The sequence below is a fragment of the Kogia breviceps genome, chromosome 12 (assembly GCF_026419965.1).
Source record: "Kogia breviceps isolate mKogBre1 chromosome 12, mKogBre1 haplotype 1, whole genome shotgun sequence".
Taxonomy (NCBI): domain Eukaryota; kingdom Metazoa; phylum Chordata; class Mammalia; order Artiodactyla; family Physeteridae; genus Kogia; species Kogia breviceps.
The window spans coordinates 11945922-11971503 of NC_081321.1; the positions used below are offsets into that span (position 1 = coordinate 11945922).

Consider the following 25582-nt stretch of genomic DNA (forward strand, 5'->3'; position numbering starts at 1 on the left):
AGAAAAAGATATAGATATAACGTTCTCACTTAGCTCAGCAGTCTGCTTGTTGCAGTAACTTGGGTTTTAATGGGGCACCTTAAGAGAAGATTTTGGCAAAAATATGGAATGTGACCAGAGGTAAGGAAATCCATATACATTCTCAGTTAGTAGATACTGCCTCTCAGTAAATATCTACCTTGAAGATGAGTAAATAGAAAAAAAAATACATATGAGGGAGGAAATGTGATGATAATATATATTATTACTGTTGCTTACAAAACACACCAACACAAAATGACAAAGGTTAAAATAATAATAAATAGAAACTCATAAGGCAAAGATGAAAATAAAGTAGCAGAAAATGCTGATTTCAGGAAAAATTGAATTCAAAGGAAAAACTATGTCAAAGGGACATCAAGGATCTTTTTATATTGGTAAAAAGTACAATTCAAATTGAAGATATGTCAACGAATATCCCTTAGGTAATGAAACATAACAAAATCTGTTGGAAACACAGAAATAAATAACAGGTAGATAATTCTTGTGAATGATTACATACGTCACACTTTGATCAATTTTTGATAGAATAGGCAAAAAGGAAAACAATGTAGAGAATTAGAATAATGTGATTGGCACTTTGCTGTACACCCAAAACTAACACATTATTATAAATCAACTATACTTCAATAAAAAAGAATAATACAATTGGTAAGAATTTAATTAAGACCACCACGTTGTTTAGTAGAAAGAAAAAAGTTATAGAACTTATAGAAGTTTAGGTAACATCAACGACAAACCAAATTCCTATAAATTGAAGATTCTGCTCCTAAATAACTAGCTGGTCAAAGAGGAAATGAAAACCACAATCACAATGTATTTAGAAAATAAAGAAAATGAGAAAATTACATTTACAAATTTAGGCATACAAATTTAAATCCTGTTACGAGACAGATTTAAAGGCACACTGTTTTCATTTTTAGAGTAAGAATGAGCATACATGAATTAAACATTCAACACACAAAAAAATCAGAAAATAACTTTAAAAATATCTACGGAAAGTAAGAGGAAGGAAATAGAACAGAAAGTCAGTATCTTAAAGTATATTAAATAGTTCTAAGAGCTGATTCATTGCAGGAAAATGTAACAACAGTAACAACAAAAATCCTGACAAATCCAATCAAAATACACAACAAAAGAATCAAAAGAGATAACAATGTTTAGTTATGAGTATGCTATGTTATTGTCAAAAAATCTTATGCAAGGAGGATGATTATCTAGGAAAACATTAATTGCCAAAATAGAATTAAGAAGAGATGAAAAATCTTAATGGCGGCAAATAGCAGGAAAACATTACAAAGAATGATTCTCAAAAGAGGTATTAGGCCCTGAATGAACCTTTTAATTTTCATGGAAGAAGTGAATCTTTCCCCTGGATCTTCCAGAGCAAAAGATCATCAAGTATTGATGCTGCTGAGGATTGTTTATCCCATGTATGTTAAGATGACTTCATATTGAAAAATCTATTAATTAAATATAGTATAATGTCAGGAGCAGTAAGAAAAACCAAAAGGTGATCTCAAGAGCTGTTTAACAAGCATTCAGTAAAATTTAACCTGATTTATTTAAATCTTAGAGAGCAAGAAATAGAAATTTTCTCATGGTAAAGAGTATCATTTAAGATTATCTTTATAAACCTACAAATATGCTTAATAGAAAACTGAGAAAAATTCATACTAAGATCATGAGCAAGATAAAATGTGAGTGTCTTCTGGTATTAACTTTGCCCTGGAAGTTCTGTGTACTGATGAGGATACAAAGCATAGGAGTTCATATTGAAAATAAGGATAAAAATTATATTTATCTTAAGATTAGAGAATACTGCTATAAACTTAAAAGGATCAACTAAACTATTCTCATAAATTTACTAAGAAAGTTTAAAAAGTTGGATGCAAGATGAAGACATAGACATTAATAATCTCCCTATGTAATAGTGATTATCTCAGTGAGTTGTAATGAGGGAAAATGATTCAGTTCATAATAGCAAAAAGAAAAAAAGCATATAATGCCTACAATAACTCTAACAAGAAATGTTAAGGATAGATATGAAGAAAAGAATCTTACTGAACTAAATTTTTAAACATTGAATAAAGTAAAAATGTTATACACCAAGACAGAACACTTATTGTAAAAGCTTTTATTTGTTTTCCTAAAATTAGCTGACAACTTCTACTTATTTTATTAAATAAAAACAGGATTTGGGGAAAACTAAAAGAATGATTTTAAAATTCATATGGAGGTATAAACCATAGGGAATACGATTCTTATATTTATTATATTTTTATAAATGAAGAATGACCAAAAGAAGTATGATTAGTAATACCTGATATGTATTGTATATCATAAAACTGTAATAATTAAAAAGAGGGTGATACTAAGCTCAAATCAAGAGGCAACTAAAAGGAACAAGGCACAAAGATAGCCCCGAAACAGTCCTAAGATCACCTGAGCACTAAGGCTATATTAAAGTACCCATCACGGGGCTTCCCTGGCGGTCCAGTGGTTAAGACTTCGCCTTCCAATGTAGGGGTGCGGCTTTGATCCCTGGTTGGGGAGCTAAGATCCCACATGCCTCGTGGCCAAAAAACCAAAACATAAAACACAAGCAATATTGTAACAAAAATTCAATAAAGACTTTAAAAATTGTCCACATCAAAAATATCTAAAAAAAACACCAACCAATAAAAATAAAGTACACATCATTAACTAATCAGATTCATATCATGTATCCTATGGTTGTGGAATATTTTTGGTTTAACCAACCTTTCTCAACATATATCAAACTATGTTGTGCAACTTTTTTATTTGAATCAAATAAGTGTTATCTTTACTTAACATGAAAATTAAGTCCACGTGAATGAGAAAATTCTATTCAAACTATTAATCTACTAAAATTCCATAACTATAGATAAATACAATGAAATTAATCACAGTGATAAAGGTTGATAGACTTGATTACATATATTAGCAAAACACAAGTAAAAAAACTCACCTATAAAATTAAATGTTTAGTTAAAACTGGGAAAATATTAACAATAAATGATGATGATAATATCTCTGAAGTTTCAAGGACATAGAAAGCAATAAGAAAAAACACAAATAGACCAAAAGAAAAATGGGCAACGAATATGATATGTCATTTTATGAATGAAAAAAAGATAGCAATGTTCATAACATTAAAAATTTCTATTTCCTGTTCTTAAAAACACAAATTAAAGTAACAGTGGAATATAATTTTTGCTAATCAGATTAACAAAGATTAAAATAGTAATATTCTCAGAGCTGAAATTAATACATTGAGACCAGTATTATCTTACCACACTGGCCGCATAATTGATGTAACCTTTTAGAAAACAACTTGGCTTTACTTCTCAAGAGTCTTTAAAATATTTAACTTCATTGAAAGCAATCACATATCCAGGATTCTATTCCACGGAGACAATAAGTTGATGTACTTTAACATTATATAAAACAGGCTCACCTTAGTAATATTTGTAGCATTAGAAAATGGGAAACAACCTAAACATTCCTCAAGAAGGGAAAGGCAAATTAAATTAAGATATATATTCATCCATGCAATGAAATATATCAAGTAATTGTTAAAAGTGAGCTTTTATTCTTTTGGAGAGACACGGAAATATGCTCTCAATATTTTTAAGGAAAGAACAACAGGTGAGTACTTGATACAAATTTATTTATTGAGCTTTCAGCAGGATTAATTTGGACACTAATTTTGCTTAAAATATATACCCATATAAATTTAATACCTACACACACAAATTTTAAAAAATTTGGAAGAAAATTTACCCAAATAATAATTGCTATTATCTTTTCAAAGTCATTTTTTTCTCCCTTCTTTTATACTTTGGATTTATTTCATCATATATTACCTTTATGGCAGAAAAATAATATTTTAAAACCACTTCATCAAACATACTTTTGAAAAAATTTGACTTCTAAAAATCATTTCTGATTTATTATAAAAGATTAGAATTGGCTGGTTTTCAATCACAACCAACTCTTCTTCAGCCAAGTACAGGACAACAGCCTCAATATTGTAACAAGTTACGTGCTATTTACGAACCTGTCCTAAGATTTTATTCTGGAAATTATAATACAAATAATAATACAAAAACTGGTCGATTCTGAACCCTTCAGTGACATTTCACTGTATTCTCTATTGAAATCCTAGATTTACCCAATACCTCAAGTATACATGGCATTATTTTAGGTGCTAAAGCATATTGTTTTTGATTCAGGCAGACTTTGGCTATCTCTTTTTGGAGGAAGAGGCAGTATTTCCCCTTTTTACTAACTACTGTTTTATTCTAAAGGTAATGGAACTGTTAAAAATCTTTATTTTTTTATTTTAAAAAACTTTTATTGAAGTATAATTGATTTACAATGTTGTGTTAATGACTGCTGTACAGCAAAGTGATTTAGTTATACATATGTATACATTCTTTTTTAAAATATTCTTTTCCATTATGGTTTATCATAGGATATTGAACATAGTTCCCTGTGCTCACAGGGAACATAGTTCCCTGTGTTGTTTATCCATCCTATATATAAAAGCCTACATCTGCTGACCCCAGCCTCCCACTCCATCCTTCCCCCACCCCCCTCCCCCTTGGCAACCACAAGTCTGCTCTCAATGTCCATGATTCTGTTTCTGTTTCATAGATAGGTTCATGTGTGTCATATTTTAGCTTCCACATGTAAGTTATATGGTATTTGTCTTTCTCCTTCTGACTTACTTCACTTAGTATGATAATCTCTAGTTGCATCCATGTTGCTGCAAATGGCATTATTTCATTCTTTTTTATGGCTGAGATATAGTCCGTTGTATATATGTAACACATCTTCTTTATCCATTCATCTGTCGATGGACATTTAGGTTGTTTCCATGTCTTGGCTATTGTGAGTAGAGCTGCTATGAACATAGAGGTGCATGTAGCTTTTTGAATTATAGTTTTGTCCGGATATATGCCCAGAAGTGGGATTGCTGGATCATACGGTAATTCTATTTTTAGTTTTCTGAGGAACCTCCACACTTTTTTCCACAGTGGCTGCACCAACTTACATTCCCACCAACAGTGTAGGAGGGTTCCCTTTTCTCTACACCCCCCCTGGCATTTATTATTTGTAGACTTTTTATGATGGCCATTCTGACATGTGTGAGGTGATACCTCAGTGTCGTTTTGATCTGCATTTTTCTGATAATTAGTGATGTTGATCAACCTTTCATGTGCCTATTGGCCATCTGTATGTCTTCTTTGGAGAAATGTCTGTTTAGGTCTTCTGCCCATTTTTCAATTGGGTTGTTTGTTTTTTTGTTGTTGAGTTGTATGAGCTTTGTACATTTTGAAAATTAAGCCCTTGTCAGTCACATCATTTGCAAATATTTTTTCCCATTCTGTGGGTTGTCTTTTCGTCTTGTTTATGGTTTCCTTTGCTGTGCAAAAGCTAAGTTTGATTAGGTAGGTCCCATTTGTTTATTTTTGTTTTTATTGAAATTTTGAAAATCTTAAAATGTGCCTTTTGAAATTTTTCAAATGATAGTTGGACACAGGGAGCAATTATTTATCTCAAACCTTGTTAGTCTTTTTTTAAAGTTATTTTATAATGGGGGTCATCTAGCAAACATCCAAAATTGTTGAGACAAAACTGAAATGGGTTTTACACCTTACTTTATTTTAGGCACATCTATCACTTCACTATGTGCTTTTTGCTTGGGAGCCAAGAAGTGTGCAATTAAAAAGATGTAACCATCATTTTCCAGGGTGGACGTGCTTGTGTCCAGGGAAATAAACCCTGTGCAGTGAAAAGAGCTTTGGAATCAGGGATCCACCTTGGCTATATGATTTGGGCAACTTGTATAGTTTTCTGAGCTCATTTTCTTCTTCTTCATCGTGGGGCTACAAATATCTACCCCCAAAGAATTGTTGTGAAGATTTAATGAAATAATATCTTTGTGAAATGCATACAGCAAGGTCTGCATATAACTGACACTTAATAAATGTTAATTTCTTTCCTTCCTCCTTTCAGTAACCTGATTTAAATGCTTCATTTGAGATTCATAGCTCTCCTACCTGAGTTAATTTTTAAAACACATTAATTTTCATGATACCTGAAGGAAAAAATGCCTAACAACTGTATTTTAACTTTGGCTTTTCTACCACTTTTTCATAATTATCTAATAACTACTCAAATTATTATTACCCTCAAATTACAGACAAGGAAACAGAGGCACAGAGAGGCTAAACTGTTTGCCTAAAGTCATGTAAAGGAGACAGAATAAATATTTGTTGAATGAATGGGTGATTGGAGATTGGGCCCCGGATCTGTACATGCTCAATACTTTGTTCTCATAACAATGTCTGCGTCGAGACTAAAATTTGCATTTCTGCTTCTTGGGAATTGTGGATAAAAATGAAATCAACTTGCTGTTTCCAGGAAGGGACACAGTGTCTTTCAAAATTGTTGAGAAATCTCTATGCATTGTTCACCTGAACTGCAGGAGAACGGGCCTGGGTGATATTTGGGATAACAAGCTTTCTCATAAGGGTGATTTCATTCTCTTGAAGAGCATTGGGAGGTAAAAACCCATCAAGATAGTGTGTTCTCATGATGATTTCAAAGAATTATCATGGAAATGAGTTTTAGAAGAGAGGCAATGCTTTGTGATAATAGCCCGATAATGCCATTAGCTCTGAACTGTAATTGTAATAGCATTAGTCAAATGAATATATCTGATATTAATTTGAGTGTCAAATATTTCTATAAGGTTCTTCGTGTTAATTAAACATCAGCCATGGTATTATTAATTCAGTATCTAGCCAGTTCTTGCACATAGTAGGGACCTAATGTGTTTTTGTGGACTGAATTAATAAATCAAGCTCTAAGTGGAGCTATTTCAAAGAGTGAGATATTGAATTTAAATAACATCATGTATATAGCAGAAACTGATTTTTGCCCCAAATCTGCTTGCTTGTACAGTCTGTCCTTTCATTTGCACCTCTAATTAGCTAATGGTGTAGATTTATTAATATCAAAATTTGAGAAGAAAGCTTTTCTCATTTTTTGCATATTTATAGGGAAATAGCCTATAAGATTTACCCTAAATTACTTAAAATCAAGAATAGAGCTTGTGCCTTTCTTCTTGTGTCTTATGGTCTTTAGACCATTTTAAAATCTACCAGACAGTCTCATGCCTGCCTTGAGCACCTGAGTAGCACTGGGCAAAATCATGCTTTAGGTGGTTTGAAATCACCCTTCAGGATCACCAGTGTCAACTGGGTCCTCAACACTGCCACCCTTCTCAACATTTCTCTTCTAAAACATCTTTTCTAGCTCCCGAAATAACAAATTCCTATCCCCCTGTCTTTCCTACTCTCTATTCTCATCCTAAGCCACTTTTGCTTTCATGAATGGTTTGCTGCCTACTTTATAAAGAAAGTTGGGAACCTTGAAAGGAAGGCTCCAGAATATTTATAACACCAGAACTACACATCTGCACCTGCACGCACGCTCTCCTTTCTTCTGTTTCAGTGCAGGAAAGAAGTCAAACTCCCTTTGTCTCTTGCATTTTTAACTTCTCCATTTGTGCCAGATAATTTCATCAGTTAAACAAGATCAAGTATCTCTCAAGATTAAAAAAAATGCATCTCAAACCCACATCTCAGTTTCCCAGGTAAAACACAGGACTCACAGTTAAATTTGAGTTTCAGAACAACCATGAATTATTTTTTAGTAGAAGCATGTCCTAAATATCGCACACATAATTTTGTAAAGTATAATTTATGCAAAGTACATCCCTAATATTGCATGGGACATACTTATTCTAAAAAAATTTTTAGTTTACCTGAAATTCAAACATAATTGGGTGCCTTATATTTTTAAGCGCTAAATCTGGTGAATCTACCCACAGCTTCCTCCAAACCACCACTTTATTTCTTAAATCTTCAGATAAAGTTCTTCAAAAGAGTTGTTTCCATGTGATGCCTTTATTTCCTCACTTACTAGATATTTTTGACCCTACTCCAATCTGGTTTTCTTTCCCTCCTCACTGCTGAAATGACTCTTGCTAAAGTTACCAGTGATGACCATGTTGCTAAATCTATGGATACTTTCCATTCCTCACTCTACTTGATCTCACAGTAGCATTTAACACAATGTATCATCTCCTGTTTGAATCAGTCCTCTCTCTTATCTTCAGCACACACACACACACACACACACACACACACACACGCACGCGCGCGCACGCGCACACATGTATGTACGTATATATTTCCTTCCACCCTCTGGCTGGCCTTTTCCTTCTCCAGCTGGCCATTTCTCCTCCATTTAACCTCTATTATTGAGGCTTTTCAAGTCTAGTTCCTGGGGTCCTTTTTCTCCTCGTCCTTAATATTCACACGAGATCATTTTATTCTCTTCCCTGGGTTCAAATGCTATTTTTGTGCCGAAGAGTCTCATATTTATATATCTAACCCAGATCCTTTTTCTGAGATCCAGCTATTTCCATTCGGATGTCTCACAGGTAGGTCAAACTTAATGTGTTAAAAAACGAATGGCTGAAAAGTTTTTCAACCTCTTTGTCTTCTAGTGTTCTCCATTTAGTAAATAGAGTCTTTGCCCACCCAGTTGCTTTTGGCAGAATCTGGGATGCTTCCTTGATACCACTCCTCTCTTCTGCATCCTACCATCTCCTGACTTTATCAATACCATCACTAAGCACTATTGATTCTACCTCTGAAATCAAGCTTATATCTGTCCATTTCTCTCCATCTGCCTCCTTCCTCACTAGTTCATCACCACCACTTGCCTGAGTTGCTTCATTTGAACCCTTCCTGCTTCTCCCAAGCCATTCTTCTTTCCTTTTCAAATTACATTGCATCCACAGTGATCTTAAAACACAAATAGCTCAGTCACTTGCTTGATTGCCTTTATAATTTCTTATTGCATACAGGTTTTTTTTTTTTTTTTTTTTTTAAATCCCTGTAAGCCAAAGGTCCTGCATGGTTTTACTTCTACTTTCTCAACCTGACTTCATGTGATACTCCCTGAATATTTTCAGGTTACTGATCTTCTCTGAGTTCCTCTGATGCACCAGGTGATTCCTTACTTCCAGGCTTTGGTATATGTTCTTTCTACCAGAAATTCTTCACTCTTATGCTCACCAAGCCAAATACTACTCATCTTTCTAGTGTCAACTTCAACACCGCTTGCAGACACTCTTAGCAGGAACATGGATGTGAATCTAACTCTATCTAGACATGTAAGTTTGCCATGCAAAGGGAGCACCTCTAATGGCATGCGTCCATGAGGCCAAGAAGAATCTCAGAATGTGACTTTATTTCATCTCATCCCAATCTGGTCCTGGAACTGAAGCTGATAGGACACCTGAGCTCTGCATTTATGGGACACATTCTTTTCTAAAGAATTATAAAAATGCCAAACCAGAACATCATGCCCATGATAACCCTAGCCTACTTGGAAAATGTTGAGATCCCACTCAAATTACAATAACAATACAAATCATTATTTTTATGCACCTTTACTGATCTGGTGCTTTATATCTATTTCCTCTGGTCCTCATAGATATCTTGGAAATTGTTAGTGATACCATTTTAGAGAAGGAGAAATTGAGACTCAGACAGGTTACGTAATGTGCAGTCAGGGGTGAGAAAAACTTTCTTCTGTCCTCCTAGGTTCTTCTGGCTGGTCTAAGAATGAAATTGGCATGAGACAGATTGACAGGAGAAAATCAAATTTAATTTTGTACTCACGGGGAACCTTACGTACACAGGAGGTTCAAAGACAGAAAGATAAAATGAGGTATATATGCCATCCTGATGTAAGAAATGGGATAGGGGCCTGGAGCTTCCAAAGAAAGAGGTGAATTCACAGGATAATAAAGAAAAAGAGCAGATGTTTGGTAATTAGATGTTTGCCCTGCCATATAGATGGGGCCACTTAGGTAAAATTTACCTCTGGTGAAAACTCGTTTTCCGGGAACAATTCCCAGTTTAAATTTTTCTAGGAAGTTAAGGGAGGGGCACTAAAGTCTCCACTGACTTTAGCTCAAAATAATCCAAACTTTAGCTCAAATAAATAATATGCCAAACTGGCACATCTTGGGGAGGGCTGTTCTGAACCCCTTGTGCTCAAGACCTCACAGTTTATCAAGGGCTGAGTTGAGTTTGAACTCAGGTTGTTCTGACTCCAAGTTCCTCCATTTCTACCTCTCATGAGCCAACAGCAATGGGTGCTCCTGTCCACATCTAAAAAGTATTTTGGGTTTTGCCCTGATACTGTTATGAACCCTAAGGCCTCCAAGCAGCTCTAAGGGGCTCTCTGGAGCTAAAGGTTGAGGGTGTCGAATAAGCTGTTTCTGGGATCTATAACCCCATTGGACAAGGAGGGCTCTGCACCCGGTTCTGACGGAGGACCAAGAGCAGGTTTGCCCGTGGCTCATTGGGGGCGCGCCACGTTAGCCACGAGAAGAGTAGCCCCAAACCAGTTGACGGTCAAGTAGACTATGGCCTGGCTAAAGGTGAATTACGGGGTAGCAGGCCACTACTTTTCCCTTCTGGGTCTAAAAATCTGTCATCTCCAAACCCATTTGTAGTTAGACCTGAGGCATTGATGTGAATTTGAAGAAACACGTCTCTTAAGAAAATAGGCACGGACCCGTGATATCCAGTTGAATAGCCTTCCAGATGCATAAACACTTTCTTCTTTCAAGTTTACTGCAACTGCAAACTCCTGTTTCAAGAACGACTCCTTGATTCATGCTGAGATGGCTGTCATTGGTCTCAGTAACGATAGATATTTAAATGAGAAGTTTAAAAGATCACTCTTCTAATTGAAAATGCTCTTGGTGGGAATTAAACAGCTAAATTCTCTGCTTCTTTCCTGAACTCTGAAGAGGAAGGACTAATAAGGACAAGAAGATGTATACCTTGACCTCTTGATTCTGCCCAATTATCCAGTTTCTCTGAGACATTTTGCTTTGGATCTTTCAATCACCTACACATCCATAACTAAGATGTCACTTTTCACTGAATTCTATTTTGTTATTTTTGTCAAAAGGTAAGCTCGCACTCATGTGTGTGAGAACATCGATCTGGTTGCTAATGGCATAGAGTCAAAATAAGCAGTTTGACTGACTTCTTCACTCCCTTTTATTAGCATTGCTACTTTTAGATAAACTATTCCTGAAATGATTAGTGTAGGAGGATGGGTTTAGTCTTGTATCTTCTTTAAAGCGCTCAGAGTTAGCGATCCCAGAAGGATCAGTTTTCTCACTTGTACTGAAAATGTCATTCTAACAGTTATCTGTCTGCACAGTCAAGTTTTGAGAAATCTTTTGAATTTACCGCATTCACACCATTCTCCATCATGGTGCTAAAAATGACTAATGCAGCTTGGAGACTGTGATAGCTGATCATCTTTTCCAATCATATGGTAACACTCACACACACGCTCACATACACACATGCTCTGCTGACATAAATCCTTAAAGGTTTAAAATATCCTATATGCTAAGTGGAATGTGGAGGCTTGTGGGATGCTTAAGCATAGAGCTACAATGTTCTTTTCACTATGGTCGGTTCTGTCAAAGAAATTGGTCTGGTTGTTTGATTAAATAGACCCATCTTATTTCTAACCAAGTGTGCCACGATGGCCTTCTTTTATATTTAAAATATTCTCTGGCATTAAAATTTAAAATACATTACTTAATTTTATCCTCCCATCATCTCTGAGAAAACTGAAGTGCAGCATTCTCTTTTTTTATGTAAGAGGAAACAGTGATGATGACCTAGCCAAAGTCAGGCAAAAAGTCAAAGGGTCACCCTCTCTTAGGGGCCCGAATTTGTCACCATATGCCAGTTTAGGGTCACTAAAACCAAATCATCTACATGAACTTCACTGCCTTTCTTGATGAGTGCTAATCTGATGGTTAAAGGGACTGTCACCAACTCAGATATATCCAATTCCTAGAAAAACATGTGACAAAAGTCTCCTGTCATGTCATTCTGGGAATGATGGAGAAGTGTGGGGGCTGAATGATAGTAATTAGGTGAAGCGGGAGATGATTATATCCAAAAGGGGAGGATTCGTTGATTGTCATTAACTTGCAGTGAGATCTCTAGGAATTTTCCACAAGGCTTTGGTTTTGGTCCCGTCCAGTTCAACAATTTTATCAGTGACCTGGAAGAAGTCTAGGAACTCGCTTGCTAAATTTGCAGATGACACAAAACTGGTAAAGAAGTAAAGATTAGTAATTCACTGGATGACAGAATCAAATTTTTTAAATGTCTGTTATTTAGAATGATGGGTTGACATTTGTTAAAGATAGAGATAAGGTCCCCCATTTAATTAGGAAAAGAAATTGTGATAAGATGACTGGAACTGAATTGAGAGAAACTGCCAAAAATAAAAAAAAAAAAGCCTCGGGGCTTCCCTGGTCGCGCAGTGGTTGAGAGTCCGCCTGCTGATGCAGCGGACACGGGTTCATGCCCCGGTCTGGGAAGATCCCACGTGCCGCGGAGCGGCTGGGCCCGTGAGCCATGGCCGCTGAGCCTGCGCGTCCGGAGCCTGTGCTCCGCAGCGGGAGAAGCCACAACAGTGAGAGGCCCGCGTACCGCAAAAAAAAAAAAAGCCTCGGGTTTTGTGTGATGCAACTACTGAAAAAGTCACCACAGTCGCTGTTGGCATTAGGAAGGGGAAAGAACGAGAGAGAGACGGTTGATAAAAGTAACATATCTATCTTGATGTACCCATTTTGAGTATTGCGATTGCTTCTGGAAACCATATTTTAAGAAAGATACTGACAAGGTGTTGTTTGTTTAACGGACGGAAGGGTTTTGATAGTGAAAAATCAGGGAATCATGTAACATGAAAAAAACTGGAGTGGTTTGTCTATAAAATAGAAGGGGATCATAATAGCTGTCTTTATTGAGCACTTACTGTGCATATTAATTACTTAATCCTCTCAGCAGCATGATGAATTATTTATTGTTGTTGTTTCTGGCATGAAAACTGAAGACACACAGCTAGACTACCTGGATTGGAATTCATATAGTTTGACTTACAGGACCTACTCTTTTTTTTTTTTTTTTTTTTTTGCGGTACGCGGGCCTCTCACTATTGTGGCCTCTCCCACTGCGGAGCACAGGCTGCAGACGCGCAGGCTCAGCGGCCATGGCTCACAGGCCCAGCCGCTCCGCGGCATGTGGGATCTTCCCGGACCGGGGCACGAACCCGTATCCCCTGCATCGGCAGGCGGATTCTCAACCACTGCGCCACCAGGGAAGCGCAGGACCTACTCTTTTAAACATTGTACCACATTACTTCAAATATTTATCAAACGTTTGATAAATGTGGATAGAAAACTAAGCTTATCCTGTGGAATACAGTTATCAACAGATGGGTAGACTCAGGTTACTTCGCAAAGTAGAGAATATTTCTGGGCACTGGAAAATGATGGTACATCTTCTAGTTTTTGGTACAATGTTAGATTAGATTACCTCTAAGGTGACATGCAACTGTAAGATTCTAATTTATTAGGATGTGATTTGATGTAACATGGTATTACTATGAACAGAAAAAAAAAAATTTTCAGAAGTAAATCGATCATCAGTAATTTAAATGGTGTTCTTCTGAACATAAGTTTAGAGAATCTCCCCTGCACATCCCATGTTGCTAAGATGTCCTCACCATGTGTTCTTAGTAAACCTCCTTTCACGGGCACCAAACTCTGCCAAAATTTTATAAACTTTTAAACATCTCTCTTTTACTATGTCTAGAATATTATCAATAATACCCTCTATGCAGACCTCCATCCAAGGAGATTGTATTGCAGAAGTAAAAAGCCCTTACACTGTGTGACTCTTAGTAGCTGTCTGATGTATTAAAATCAACATTGGCTGCAAATAAAGATCCTACATGCCACAACAAAGATCCCATGTGCCACAACTGAGACCTGACATAGCCAAAGTAAAGTTAAATAAGTAAATAAATATTGAAGAAAAACATTGGCATTGGTTTCAGAATGCTGGGAGGGTCAGAGCTCTGTCAGATACTAGTGGTGGTGACTGGAGCACTTCGTTTTCTTATTTCTGTCTTAATTATTAAATTTCAAAAATGACGATAGTAATATCAACTTTATAAGATTGCTGTAATAAACCCAGTAATGTATATAACAGATCCTACCACACTATGCAGATTCTCAATAAAAATTTAGGTTTTCAGTGAAATGTATTTGCAAGAATAGTTGTGCGGGATAGAGAAATTGCCTGGTCTTTCTTCCTGGTTACTGGGAGATAAGCTCTAAAACCATCGAATTTCCTAAGTGCCTGAAGTATGTTTGTTATTCACGGTTGGCCTCTTAAGCCCCACCTGATGGTTTATGTTAATGACATGACTCAGAATGGGAGCTGGCCGGCCAGGAAGACCAACCAGACGATTAGAGGGTCGGGGTTTTGAGCCACAGGATATCAGCCCGATCTCTTCAGAGAGAAAAGAGGCTGGAGATTGAGTTCAACTCCACGCCAATGTTTCAGTCAATCTGCCTACATAATAAAGCCTCAATAAAAAGTCTGCACACCAAAGCTCAGGTAAGCTTCCCTGAGTGATAATACTCTGCGTATTGTCACACGCTGATATGCCAGTTGGGTACCACATCTCTGAGGGTGAAAGAAGCTTCACTTTTGGAACCCTCCCAGACCTTGTTTTATGCCTCTCTCCCTTTATCACATTCCCATTTGTATTCTTTCGCTATAATAAAGCTGTAATCCTAAGTATTGTGCTTTCTAGCAAATTATCCGTTCTGAGGGGGAGTCTGTGGGGAATCTCCATATTTATAGCCAGCTTATCAGAAGTGATGGCAGCCCTGGGGGCCTCCAAACTTGTGGCCGATGACCAAAGTGAGAACTGACTTGTGGAGAACTTAACTTGAAGTTTGGCCAGACTCTGGGTCAGTTGCTTAAGCACGTATATGAAAAATTTAGACTTATATAAAAGGCAGACTGATAGTAATGTTTGACCTTGCAGTCTTTCCAGAATACGTCAAATGTAATTTGATTATAGACCTTTTTTAAGCAAATTTGCAGAAACATCTTCATTGCGTAATGTTGAAGAAAATAAACATGTTCAACAACTAAGATGTTGAGGTAGAGATACAGGTAAGAATTTTCCAAGTTATCTTATAAAATCCTAATACCAGTGCCTTGTTCTTTGTTTGCATTTAAAGAATCTAATCATCAGAGTTGTCAACAACTCCTGTAGTTCACACTTAATTGTGACAGTTTGGATTTGAGCCCTTTGAAAACTGGAACCATATCTCACGTAATTCCATGTAGCACAGGGCCTGGCACATGGTTAAGTATTCAATATATACTTTGGCTTAACTTTCTCAGTCAACTAAGAAAAGAACAGGGTTTGATCTTAACAATCAAGGATTGTAGATTTGTTCCCTGGAACTCTACTATACCTATCATCAAATTCATCACTCAATTTTATTGCTTCCCTACACCCCTGGAAATTTTGTGATGGCTTGGAAGTTTATTTTGCTTGCCATGGTGTTTCTAGAGCCCAATATGGTAATTGGAACAGAGTGGATCCTCCATAAATATTTTTTGAATGGATACCCTAGTGTTAAAAGGCATTTCTCATTCATAGAATTTATGTTTTCCATAGTGTGAATGTAGGTAAGTAAAATTTATTTGTAGAGAATACAAATGAATATTTCTTTACATTATTTTAAAAGTATAACAATAAGTATTTTTGAAAACAGAGAAGAATAGGCGTGCAGTATTTCCCATAAAAAAAGCACAAGCAAATTTAATAAATTTTAAGCTGTATTAACCTCTCAGAACAAATAAAGGAAAAAGTCTGTAGATTTAAAAAACAGCCAAAGACATTTCACTGTGACCGCTAATCTTTAATGTTATCCTGTTTGATTTGTCTACCAGCCCATAGAAGAGTAGTACTTTTTATGTTGCATGTGAATTTTTCAGATTGATTGTTTCTCCTTACCAAAATATCTATAGGGAAAATTTTCCAAGATCAGTTGTCATTCAACTCACAATTCCTCTTTGGTTGCACAGACACTATTTCTGGATAAAGGATCATTCAGGTACCCTGTCCTCTTATATTTACACAGGACTTACCTTTTCTGAGAGTTACCTATGCCAGCTAAGACACATTATGGAATACAGCCCTGTTGAAAGACCTAGTAAGAATATAGTGACCAGTTTGTTTTAAAATACACGGAAGGAAGACGGCAGACAGGGTCTCATGAGAAGTGACATTCTGTAATTGCCTCCCCCTATCAAAAGAAAAACAATTTCTAGAAATTAATGAATATAGAGTCTATTCCCTATCTTAATTCTATCTTAATTGAAAAAGTGGATCAATTAAAAAATACTACACTAGCGAAGCCCCTCTCTTAAGGTTTTGTCTCTCAATTCTCTAGTCATCAAATCAATATATATGTAAGCATACCATGGAACTGTTTTTACCTTCCGAGATGAGGTAGACCAGTTCCACCGTCACTGCCCCCATGAAACAACCAAATCCACTGAACAGTGTCAAACAATTCATAAAGTTTCCTCTGATGGTACTTGGAACAAATCTGTATGGTATTACAGTGACTGAGAAGAAAAAAGGTCCGAATTCAGAACATTCTCTTTAAAATACTTTCATAGATATTCTTCAAATTAGTATTGGTCACACCTCAAAGAAAGTTTAACAAAACAGGAAAAATTTCTGTTGGACTTTCTTAAAGTTACTATAGTAAGCTATATTATGATGTTACAATTTACAGATGTCTACAAGGAATTAAAAAATGGCAAAATATATTGCTGTAATGGTACAAGGAAAACTTGATTACTGATGGTTGAGTGTCCCAATATATTCACCCAAATTTCACCTCAATTGGAATATTTCTTATGAATTTTGGATTGAGCTAAGGCTTGTACTGGATAATATGACAATCTATCAATAAGGTGTATGATTCTGTACTTCTATAAACATCCTTAGGTTCCCTGTAGAAATCTTGAATTTATCGTAGAAAACTAGCATGGAGGTTAACAGCATGGGCTCTGGAGTTAGATAAGCTTATACTAAAATCCTGGGTCAACTGTTTACTACCTCTGTGATTTTAGGTATGTTAGTTAAACTTCCCAAGCCTCAGTGTTCTTTATAAAATGAGAGTAAGACCGTCACTCACTTGCTGAGGTGCTGTGACTGTTACTTGCTATAATATATGTAAAGTGCTTTTTACAATGCTGAATAAGGTTAGCTATTTTTAACAGTATTCATTTTACCAAATCAAATAGCCCCTAACTACTTGTGTAAGGCACTGTGCAAAGCCCTTTATATGCATTTAAATTATCCCATTTAAGGAGAGACAATAGCTTAAGCATTGGGTCTCCAAAATGGTTATCTTTTCCCCCCCAAGTCATCGTTGGAGTAATAGTAACGATGGTGGTAAGAGGCTGAAAGAAAATCACGGAGCAAAGTTTTTTCTAATTTTCGCTTAAAAATAATTTTTTGAATATCAGAAGTAAACAAAATAAGTATATATAATTTTGTGCATTCCATATCAACATAACTAGGTTAAAATATGCATGGCAATCTAAGGGATAAAGCTAAAATATTTATAGTATTTATTATGATATGATATCTGCTATTTGCTCCATAATTATACCATGAAGAGGAAGAAAGTATGTGAATGAAGGTACAAATGAGACAAGTTTGGCCATATGTGGAAGATTATTGAAGCTGGAACATGAATACATGGGCGTTTATTGTACTCATCTCTCTCTTTTGTCTATGAGTGGCAAAATATTGTAAGTAGACACATTAAATAACGTGAACAGTTTTAGCTTTGACTGGCTGAATTATTGGAGTTTTACTCTTTTGAACTTTGCAAATTTTTCTACAATGAGAGCTAGTAGATAAACACTAGTAGTAGATAAACTTCTTTTCTTTAAAAAAGAAATGTGGCGATAGAAAACCAATATACCGTAAGCACCAAACTTTCAGTTTCCCTCTCTCTAAGAAGAATGAGATTTTATTACCTTCTCCCTTCCCTCTCAGGAAGACTTCACCCCTGGTTTCTCCGTACTTTTACCCCAGTAAAACTCTGCATTTGTCCAGCACTTTTAAATGAACTTACTAACACCTAATGTCAATGTATTCACGTTCCTTCCTGTTTTCATTTAACATTTCTGTTTTGCTTTCTGTGTGTTCCCCACGTGTTTTTATTTATCATTTGATAAACATTTAAAGGAGTCTCTGTGCTCCAGATGTGCTGAGTTCTGGGGCCGAGGGTGGGAAAAAGCATCAGTACATCTTTCCTGGATTTTAAACTCTGGGAGGGCAGAAAGCAGAAATATGCACAATACTAAGGACGGTGCTAACTGGGCACTTAATACCACAAAGAGTTACTGGAGATGAAGGTAATGATGGTGAGAAATAAAATACTGTGAAGAAGGGCTTCAAACATCAGCACCAGGAGGCCGTGGGTACCAGAGCTCTCCTGTGCAGTGCAAACCACCAGCAGGATCCCGAGGCCAAGCTCGCAAGGTTTGTTCAGGAAGATCCAAAGGAGAGTACGAGGAAAATGCTAAAGAGGCTTTGGGAAGAAATGATTCATAGGTATAAAAAGGATGCGGCTTATGAACTTTCCTCTTTATAAATATGAGGAGACAAACAATGGGCAGAAAGGCGAAGTAGGCCGATTTCTTTCACTGAGAAAAAGCAGCAACTCTACAAGCCCATTATTACTTTGCTAGTTAATTATTAATCCTGTGCTTTTCTCTTGCTAGAACTTTTGGTGCGGTATATAATTCATGAACACACTTTGCCAGCTCTCTGCCTGCTGGTGAATCTCTCTTTGATGTCACCTTCATCGTTTTGAAAGCCTCCGGTTCCCTTTTATAAGACTTAGCACTTCAAGTCCTCTCCAGTTCCAGGCATCTACTTGCATGTTCTGATCTTTTTCAACTTTGGTGATCATCAACTTGATTTTTTATGCTCCATGATACTTCTTTTGGCATGTTGTAGTATAGATATGATCAACAAGTCTGCCACTATTCTAAAATTCTCGTTTTACTGTGAAGACTCTAAAAAATATTCAGTGTACAGGAAAGCTGGTCCTCCTGCCAAGGAGAGCTGAAATGTGTCTCCAGGTAGAGGGTGGTTAGCGTTTTGCAAAGATGCCCATCACAGCATATGCGGAATCTACAAACTATAGGGCCAGAACTGCCTTCCTGAGGCACCTGGTACTAGGGACTCATTGCTGGAAATTTCTTTTACTCCAGTTGTTCGTAAACAGTCAAAATGTGTTTATTGCATCTGGTGAGGGGTTATTTTGAACATGTGGAGAAGCACCACAGAACTAGAAAATGGAACTTTATACTATTTCCATTTTCAGATCATTTTTCCTGCCTCATCCCTAAAAAGCTTCAGCTTTGAATCTCATGTTACCCAATTATATCACCTAATATTTCTCTTTTGTGCTGTCAGCCACCAATCTCGAAGACATTTTCTTCTATTTTTCAAAGTCATCAGCTCCCCTCTGATGCTCACACTCTCCAGTTCCTCTTCTGCCTTAACCCTCGGCAACTTTAACACACACTTACATATAGATCATCCTCCCAACCTTCCATCCTGCCATCTCTTGGTTTCCCAGTTCCCGACCTCCTTTCTAATGTCCTTGTCCTCCACTTGACATCAGCCACTCATACCCATGGCCACACCCTGAATCTTGCACCCCAGACCAGGGTTGTTGAACTACAGTCAGGTAAGGTCCAGCCTGCCACCTCTTTATAAATAAAGTTTTATTGGGACATAGCCACAGCCATTCGCTGTATATTGTCTCTGATCGCTTATACACCACAATGACAGAGTTGAGTAGTTGTAACAGAGAGTAGAGTGTAAAACCTAGCCATTCACTATCTGACACTTTTAAGAAAAAGTTTGCCAACCCATGCCCTAGAGTAATAATTGTCACCATTCCATAATCTCAACTTTGTGCCTTCCCCTCTGACTACCACCTTCCATCTTCCCAGTTTACAAGTTTGGAGGTCCCCAGGGCTGCCATCGCTTCTGATAAGCTGGCTATAAATATGGAGATTCCCCACAGACTCCCCCTCAGAACTGATAATTTGCTAGAAAGCACAATACTTAGAATTGTCATTTAGGATAATTACTCAAAAGGTTGTGAATTGAGTAGCTAGAATGGGAGAGATGTTAAAGGTAGGAAGAGTTCGGAGGTTATAAAAATAATCTTGGTAAAGTATAATTGGTGCTTGAGTTACAATCAGGATTCCCCATACAGGTAACTACAAGGAAGATAGAAATATAGGATGCAATAGATCACACTGATAAATACGCACACACACACACACACACACACACTCACACACTCACACACACACACACACATTTCTGTGCAAGAAGTCATAGAAATATTTTGATGAATTTTAAAGTGGCTAGTTTAATTAATATCAGCCATCTAGATATGCCAGAGAATGCTTGATTTTTAATAAAGTTACTTTGAACCTGTCTTATGAAACACTAGTGATCCCACTTAATTTAGTGTCATTTAATTTAAAGACATTGAGTTGTCTGGAAAATTGACTCAAATTTTCATTGCACTTACATGCTTATATACTCTCAAAGTACATCAGAAATGTCATTTTTGGAGGGGGTATATATGTGAGTTTATCTCTGAATGAGAGGGAGCGGGATGGGAAGAGGTAAGGGAGAAGAGGAGAGTTTGCATCTGCATATATCAGCGGTGTCTTCTAGATTTACCAAAGTTTTTTCCTCCTGTCGTGTATCTGACCAAATGATCACTGCCTTTAACCAGGTTGTAAATCTTCTGTTCCGTTCCATTCTATCTATATTCAGGTAGAATTAATCATAGTCTATATGTAGTAAAGGAAGGAAGAGTAATTATACATTTTTTAAAAATGAGGGTGATGCATAGGCTTGTTCTGAAGCATTGTGGGAAATCTCCAAGGTGGGACTAGATCTCCAGCTGCTTGAGGTGATGTGTTCTGTGTGAAGACTCAGTATGTTCTAACAGGTGGTGAAAAAATTGTTACTCACAGGCTGGGTTGACCAGAGTTTCAGCCACTCCAAGTAAAACGTATTGAAGAACCAGGTGGAAACAGGGCATGGAGGAAATGGTGACAACTTTGCCTGAAAGAGGCTGCTCGACTGGATGGAAGTGCTTTCTGTGTATTTCAAAGAAACCAGCTACCATCACAGACGATGCAGCAGAAAGATTGCCAGCAACTGAAGAAAAAGTGAAAAAAAAATTGAAAAGAGCCTCCAAATCATTGTAATAGGCTATAGCATTTCTTACACATGGAGGATGTATCCTCAACATCTGCTGTTTTTGCTGTTGTTCTGGGGATATCCAGATGCCAGCTAACTGTGTTTTGTGATTTTCCTGTGTTCAGGCTCTGGTCTCTCAGAAATGGCTACATTAGTTCCTTATTTCCTGACTTACTGGTTACATGGCCTCAGTTATTTAACTTCATTATCTCTTTCCTCAGCTCTAAGATGGGGTTAAAGATGCTTACTTTGTAGGATGGCTATGAGATTTAAAGACAATGTACAGTTATTATTGTAACAGTTCCTGGTAGCAATTAGTAGCAGTTATTATTGAAGCTAAAGCAATGGTTTTGAACTTTTATCCTCAGATAAGTTATATTATTCTGATAACTTTTTAAGATATATCTGAATCAAAAATGATTTGGGAGAATCTTAAATACAATGATCTCTTTATAAGATTTTAATTATTATTGAAAACAGTTTTGAAATAACCTGTAAGCATTATCAGTCCTCAGTTTTCTGACATTTCTCTAATCTTTACAGAAAACGTAAAGCAGCTATTACAGAATTAAAGACTAGAAACTTTTGCTTAGGAAAAAAAATATTAAAGGTGAATTAACTAGGAAACAAATATAAATGGAAGCAATTATTCAGATAGTGGTTCAACTTTTCTCTTTTACTTTTAAGGAATTATCTAGGAAATTTTGGTTGAAAATGAGTAGAGATTTTGTTACAATTTTGGTACAGTTTATATCTACTGCAACCATTCCATTTCTCAATTTATCATTCATATTACTGGACTTAATCCCATTGTTAGAGCAGAGGCAAACTTTAGCTTGATGGAATTTACTTGAAATTTAGAGATAGTCACCTTTTGCTAACTTGCATAAAATTTCAGATAAGGCAAAGCTTTCAATTCAGAAAAATCAATCTAATGTTTAAATAGCTTAGTGTTTGTTTTGGTTGATAGAGAAACTGTTAGGTAAATTTTTTGATTGTATCTCAGCATTTAAATGTATCCATAAAATCTGCTCTTTACTGAGACCTCAAGAAATAGAAGGTGTAAAAAAGGAGGAAATATGAATAACAGAAAATTTGAGGAATTTTTAAATTTATTATTACTTTAAATTAGGTTCCATGAAGGCCCATTCATAATGAAGTAGAGATTTTGGTTCTGTTAACAGTTCATATTTTAAAAAGGAATTTTAATTTATCTACCTTTAAAATAAAATTCATCACAGGATTTATCTAGATTATTTGGCACATTAAGACTCACCAGAAAGAGACCTAAAATGTCAATTCAATTTAATATTTACTCTGTTACTGCTATATGTAAAGCAGTTTGCTAGGGCAGTTGCGGGGGGGCGGGGTGTAAGATAAAAAATACTTGTTCTCAGTCATTGCAGACTCATATTCAATTCTATAAGAAGAAGAATTTACTTCTAGATGGAGAAGTGAGATAAATCATTTCATGCTTGAAAGAAAGAAGGGTTTCAATAGGAAGTGAAGGCAGTACAAATGGCCTGAGCAAAAGCACAGAGTTGTGAGGATGTCAGAAAAATTTCCAGAATGGTGAGAAACACAAGTTATTTGGGAATCAGGGGAGAAGATAGATTGGGGTCAGATCATAAGAGGCATTTAATATATTTTTAGGAATTTGGAAATTACTCTGAAGGTAATGGACCATTGAAGATATTAGACACAAGTGAAATGATTAGAACTGGAATTTAGGGTGATTACTCTAAAGGCCATGTGTGCTGGTTGACAGAATGGGAGTGATATTGAAGGTAGGAAATAAGGAATTAAAAGATAATCTTAATAAAGTATAAAGGAGTTTTGAGTTACAATCAGGGGTCCCACTTCTAGGAAATATAGATGGCAGAAACATAAGATGCAATAGATTCCACTGATAAAAACCATAGCAACTGAAGCAGGGATCAAAGAGGAAGCAGATGTCAAGGTTGACTGTGAGTCTAGGGGACTGGAGATATGCTAGTAACAATAATAAAAATAAGACTCACAGTAGATATGGAGAAAATAAATTTGATTTTGGGTTGAGTGAGAGGGGCAAAGAGATAATCTAAAGAGAAGTGGTCAGAAAACAACCAAAAATGTCAGTTATAGGTCACATTGGTTGAGTCAAGAGAGGAAGATTTATGAAACCATCTACACAGAGTTGGAATTTAGGGTCAAGTGAAACTGAAAGATAATTAGGGGGAGAAAGAAGAGGACATTAAGCAATGTCTTCATATTTGCATTTGGGGGCAAGAAAGAGAAGTAAAGCCATTGAAAGAAAAGTCAGAAAGATAGGTCACTACACTTTGAAACAAACACAACATCGTAAATCAACTATACTTCAATGAAAAAAAAATAAAATTAAAAAAATCACACACAAAAAAGATAGTTCACATCTAAGGGAAGGTTTCAAAGAGGATACTCAAAACAGACCTTTTTATCTTTTCCCCCTAATTCTTCTCCTTCATTCTTCTTCAACTCCTCCAGTACCTTCATGTACTCAGAGCAGAAACCTGGGGTCCCAGCCTCTAAATATATTATTATCTGAAAATTATTTCCAGAATATATTGTGAATCAACCTGCTTCTCTCCATAGCCACTGCTATCATTCTAACCTAGATTATTAACCTTTTTAGCCTGACTGTATGCAATACCATATTAGCTGGTCTTTCTGTTCCCACTTTTGCCCATCTGTAACCTACTAAGCACCTAACAGTCAGCAATCTTAGATAAATGCAAATTCAATGTTACTCTTCTGCTTGACTTCCTTTTATAGATTTCCACACCCTTAGGATGAAACCCAAAATCCTTAACATGGCTTGTATGTTCTTGCCTGTGCTCATCCCTGCACTTTAACTGCTTGCTGCTTTCTCATCTCTGATCACACTTCAACCACATCCATCTTCTTTGTTTTTCTTGACCACCTTAAACTTTCTCAACTTAGAGCCCTTGCTTTGTTCTTCTCTCTGAAACATTTTCCCCTACTCTTAACCTTCCTATTTATCCTTCAGGTGTGCATTTCATAATCTAAATTAGACCCTGCCTGTTAATCTCTCCATAATACCCATTTAATTCACCACACTTACCACAATCCAAATTTAAATAATTTTGGGTGGTCCATTTGTACCATGATTGTTTCAGTGACTTTACTGGAAGCTTCATGAAACTAAGAACCAAGTTTGTTTTTCTTACCAGTTTCTTGCTACCAAGAAAAGTGCCCTGATTCACATGTAAGTAACATACATACATACACTCACACACAGATACTTATGGATGCACATGTGAATAAATAAATGACCATACTGTTAAATGTGTTGAGATATAGAGGAAAATAAAACATGTGACAAGTCCACTGTATTTTTAAATGGATTATTGGTTATCTTTTAACTCAACAGAACTCCTAGATAGAATCAGAAAACAAGGACTTAAAGAATCAGTGGGTAGTAAATATGTGTAAATGGTGTTATCCATTCTTTTAGGAAGTTTGGTGTGCAAGAAAGGAGAAAGCTAAATAAGTTGCTGGAGAAGTTAGCAGGATCACAGGGAGCTGTTTCATAAGACATGGAAGGCTTGACCATGTTTGTATGCAGAGGGAAGGAGCCACTGGGGGTGGGAAAAATTAAAGCTATTAAAGCAAGAAATAAATAATATAAAAATGTCCTGAAGTAAGTGAGAGAGGAAAAGAGGATCATGGGACCAAAATGTTTCATAGCAAGGAGAAAAAAGAATCATCCTTTAAAAGAAAAGAGAAAATATATAGAATATTTAGAATACAGAGAATGTTGAGAACTAGAAAGGTGAATTCGAGGATATATATGTACCATATGACCTTAAGATTGCAACTTAGAGGGGCCAATCTCTTGCTAAGAGTAAGTGGATGAGGATGAAGTTGAGGGAATGGAGGGGAAGTGTTTTCAATAACCACTGTTGATGGATTTAGCTGAAGATGGAATGTCTATGGCATTAAAATTAAAGTTGGTGGTTGTGATTTGCAGCTTATATTAGTGAGCCTTTTTTGAGATGTAAGCTTAGATTATTTGATCTTTTTTCTTTTTAATGTAGGTGTTTATCACTATAAACTTCCCTCTTAGTACTGCTTTTACTGTGTCCCACAAGTTTTAGCATGTTGTGTTTTCCTTTTCATTTGTCTTGAGACACTT

The 25582-nt window shown here is 36.3% G+C and overlaps 1 protein-coding gene across 1 annotated transcript in view; it reads right to left on the reverse strand.

The window, feature by feature from the left end:
• Nucleotides 1-25582, reverse strand: part of SLC15A5 (solute carrier family 15 member 5) — an 84289-nt gene that overhangs the window by 13745 nt on the left and 44962 nt on the right. Inside the window, 2 exon segments of the mRNA XM_059081532.1 lie at nt 16575-16706; nt 21178-21366. Coding sequence (XP_058937515.1) covers nt 16575-16706; nt 21178-21366 — 321 coding nt within the window.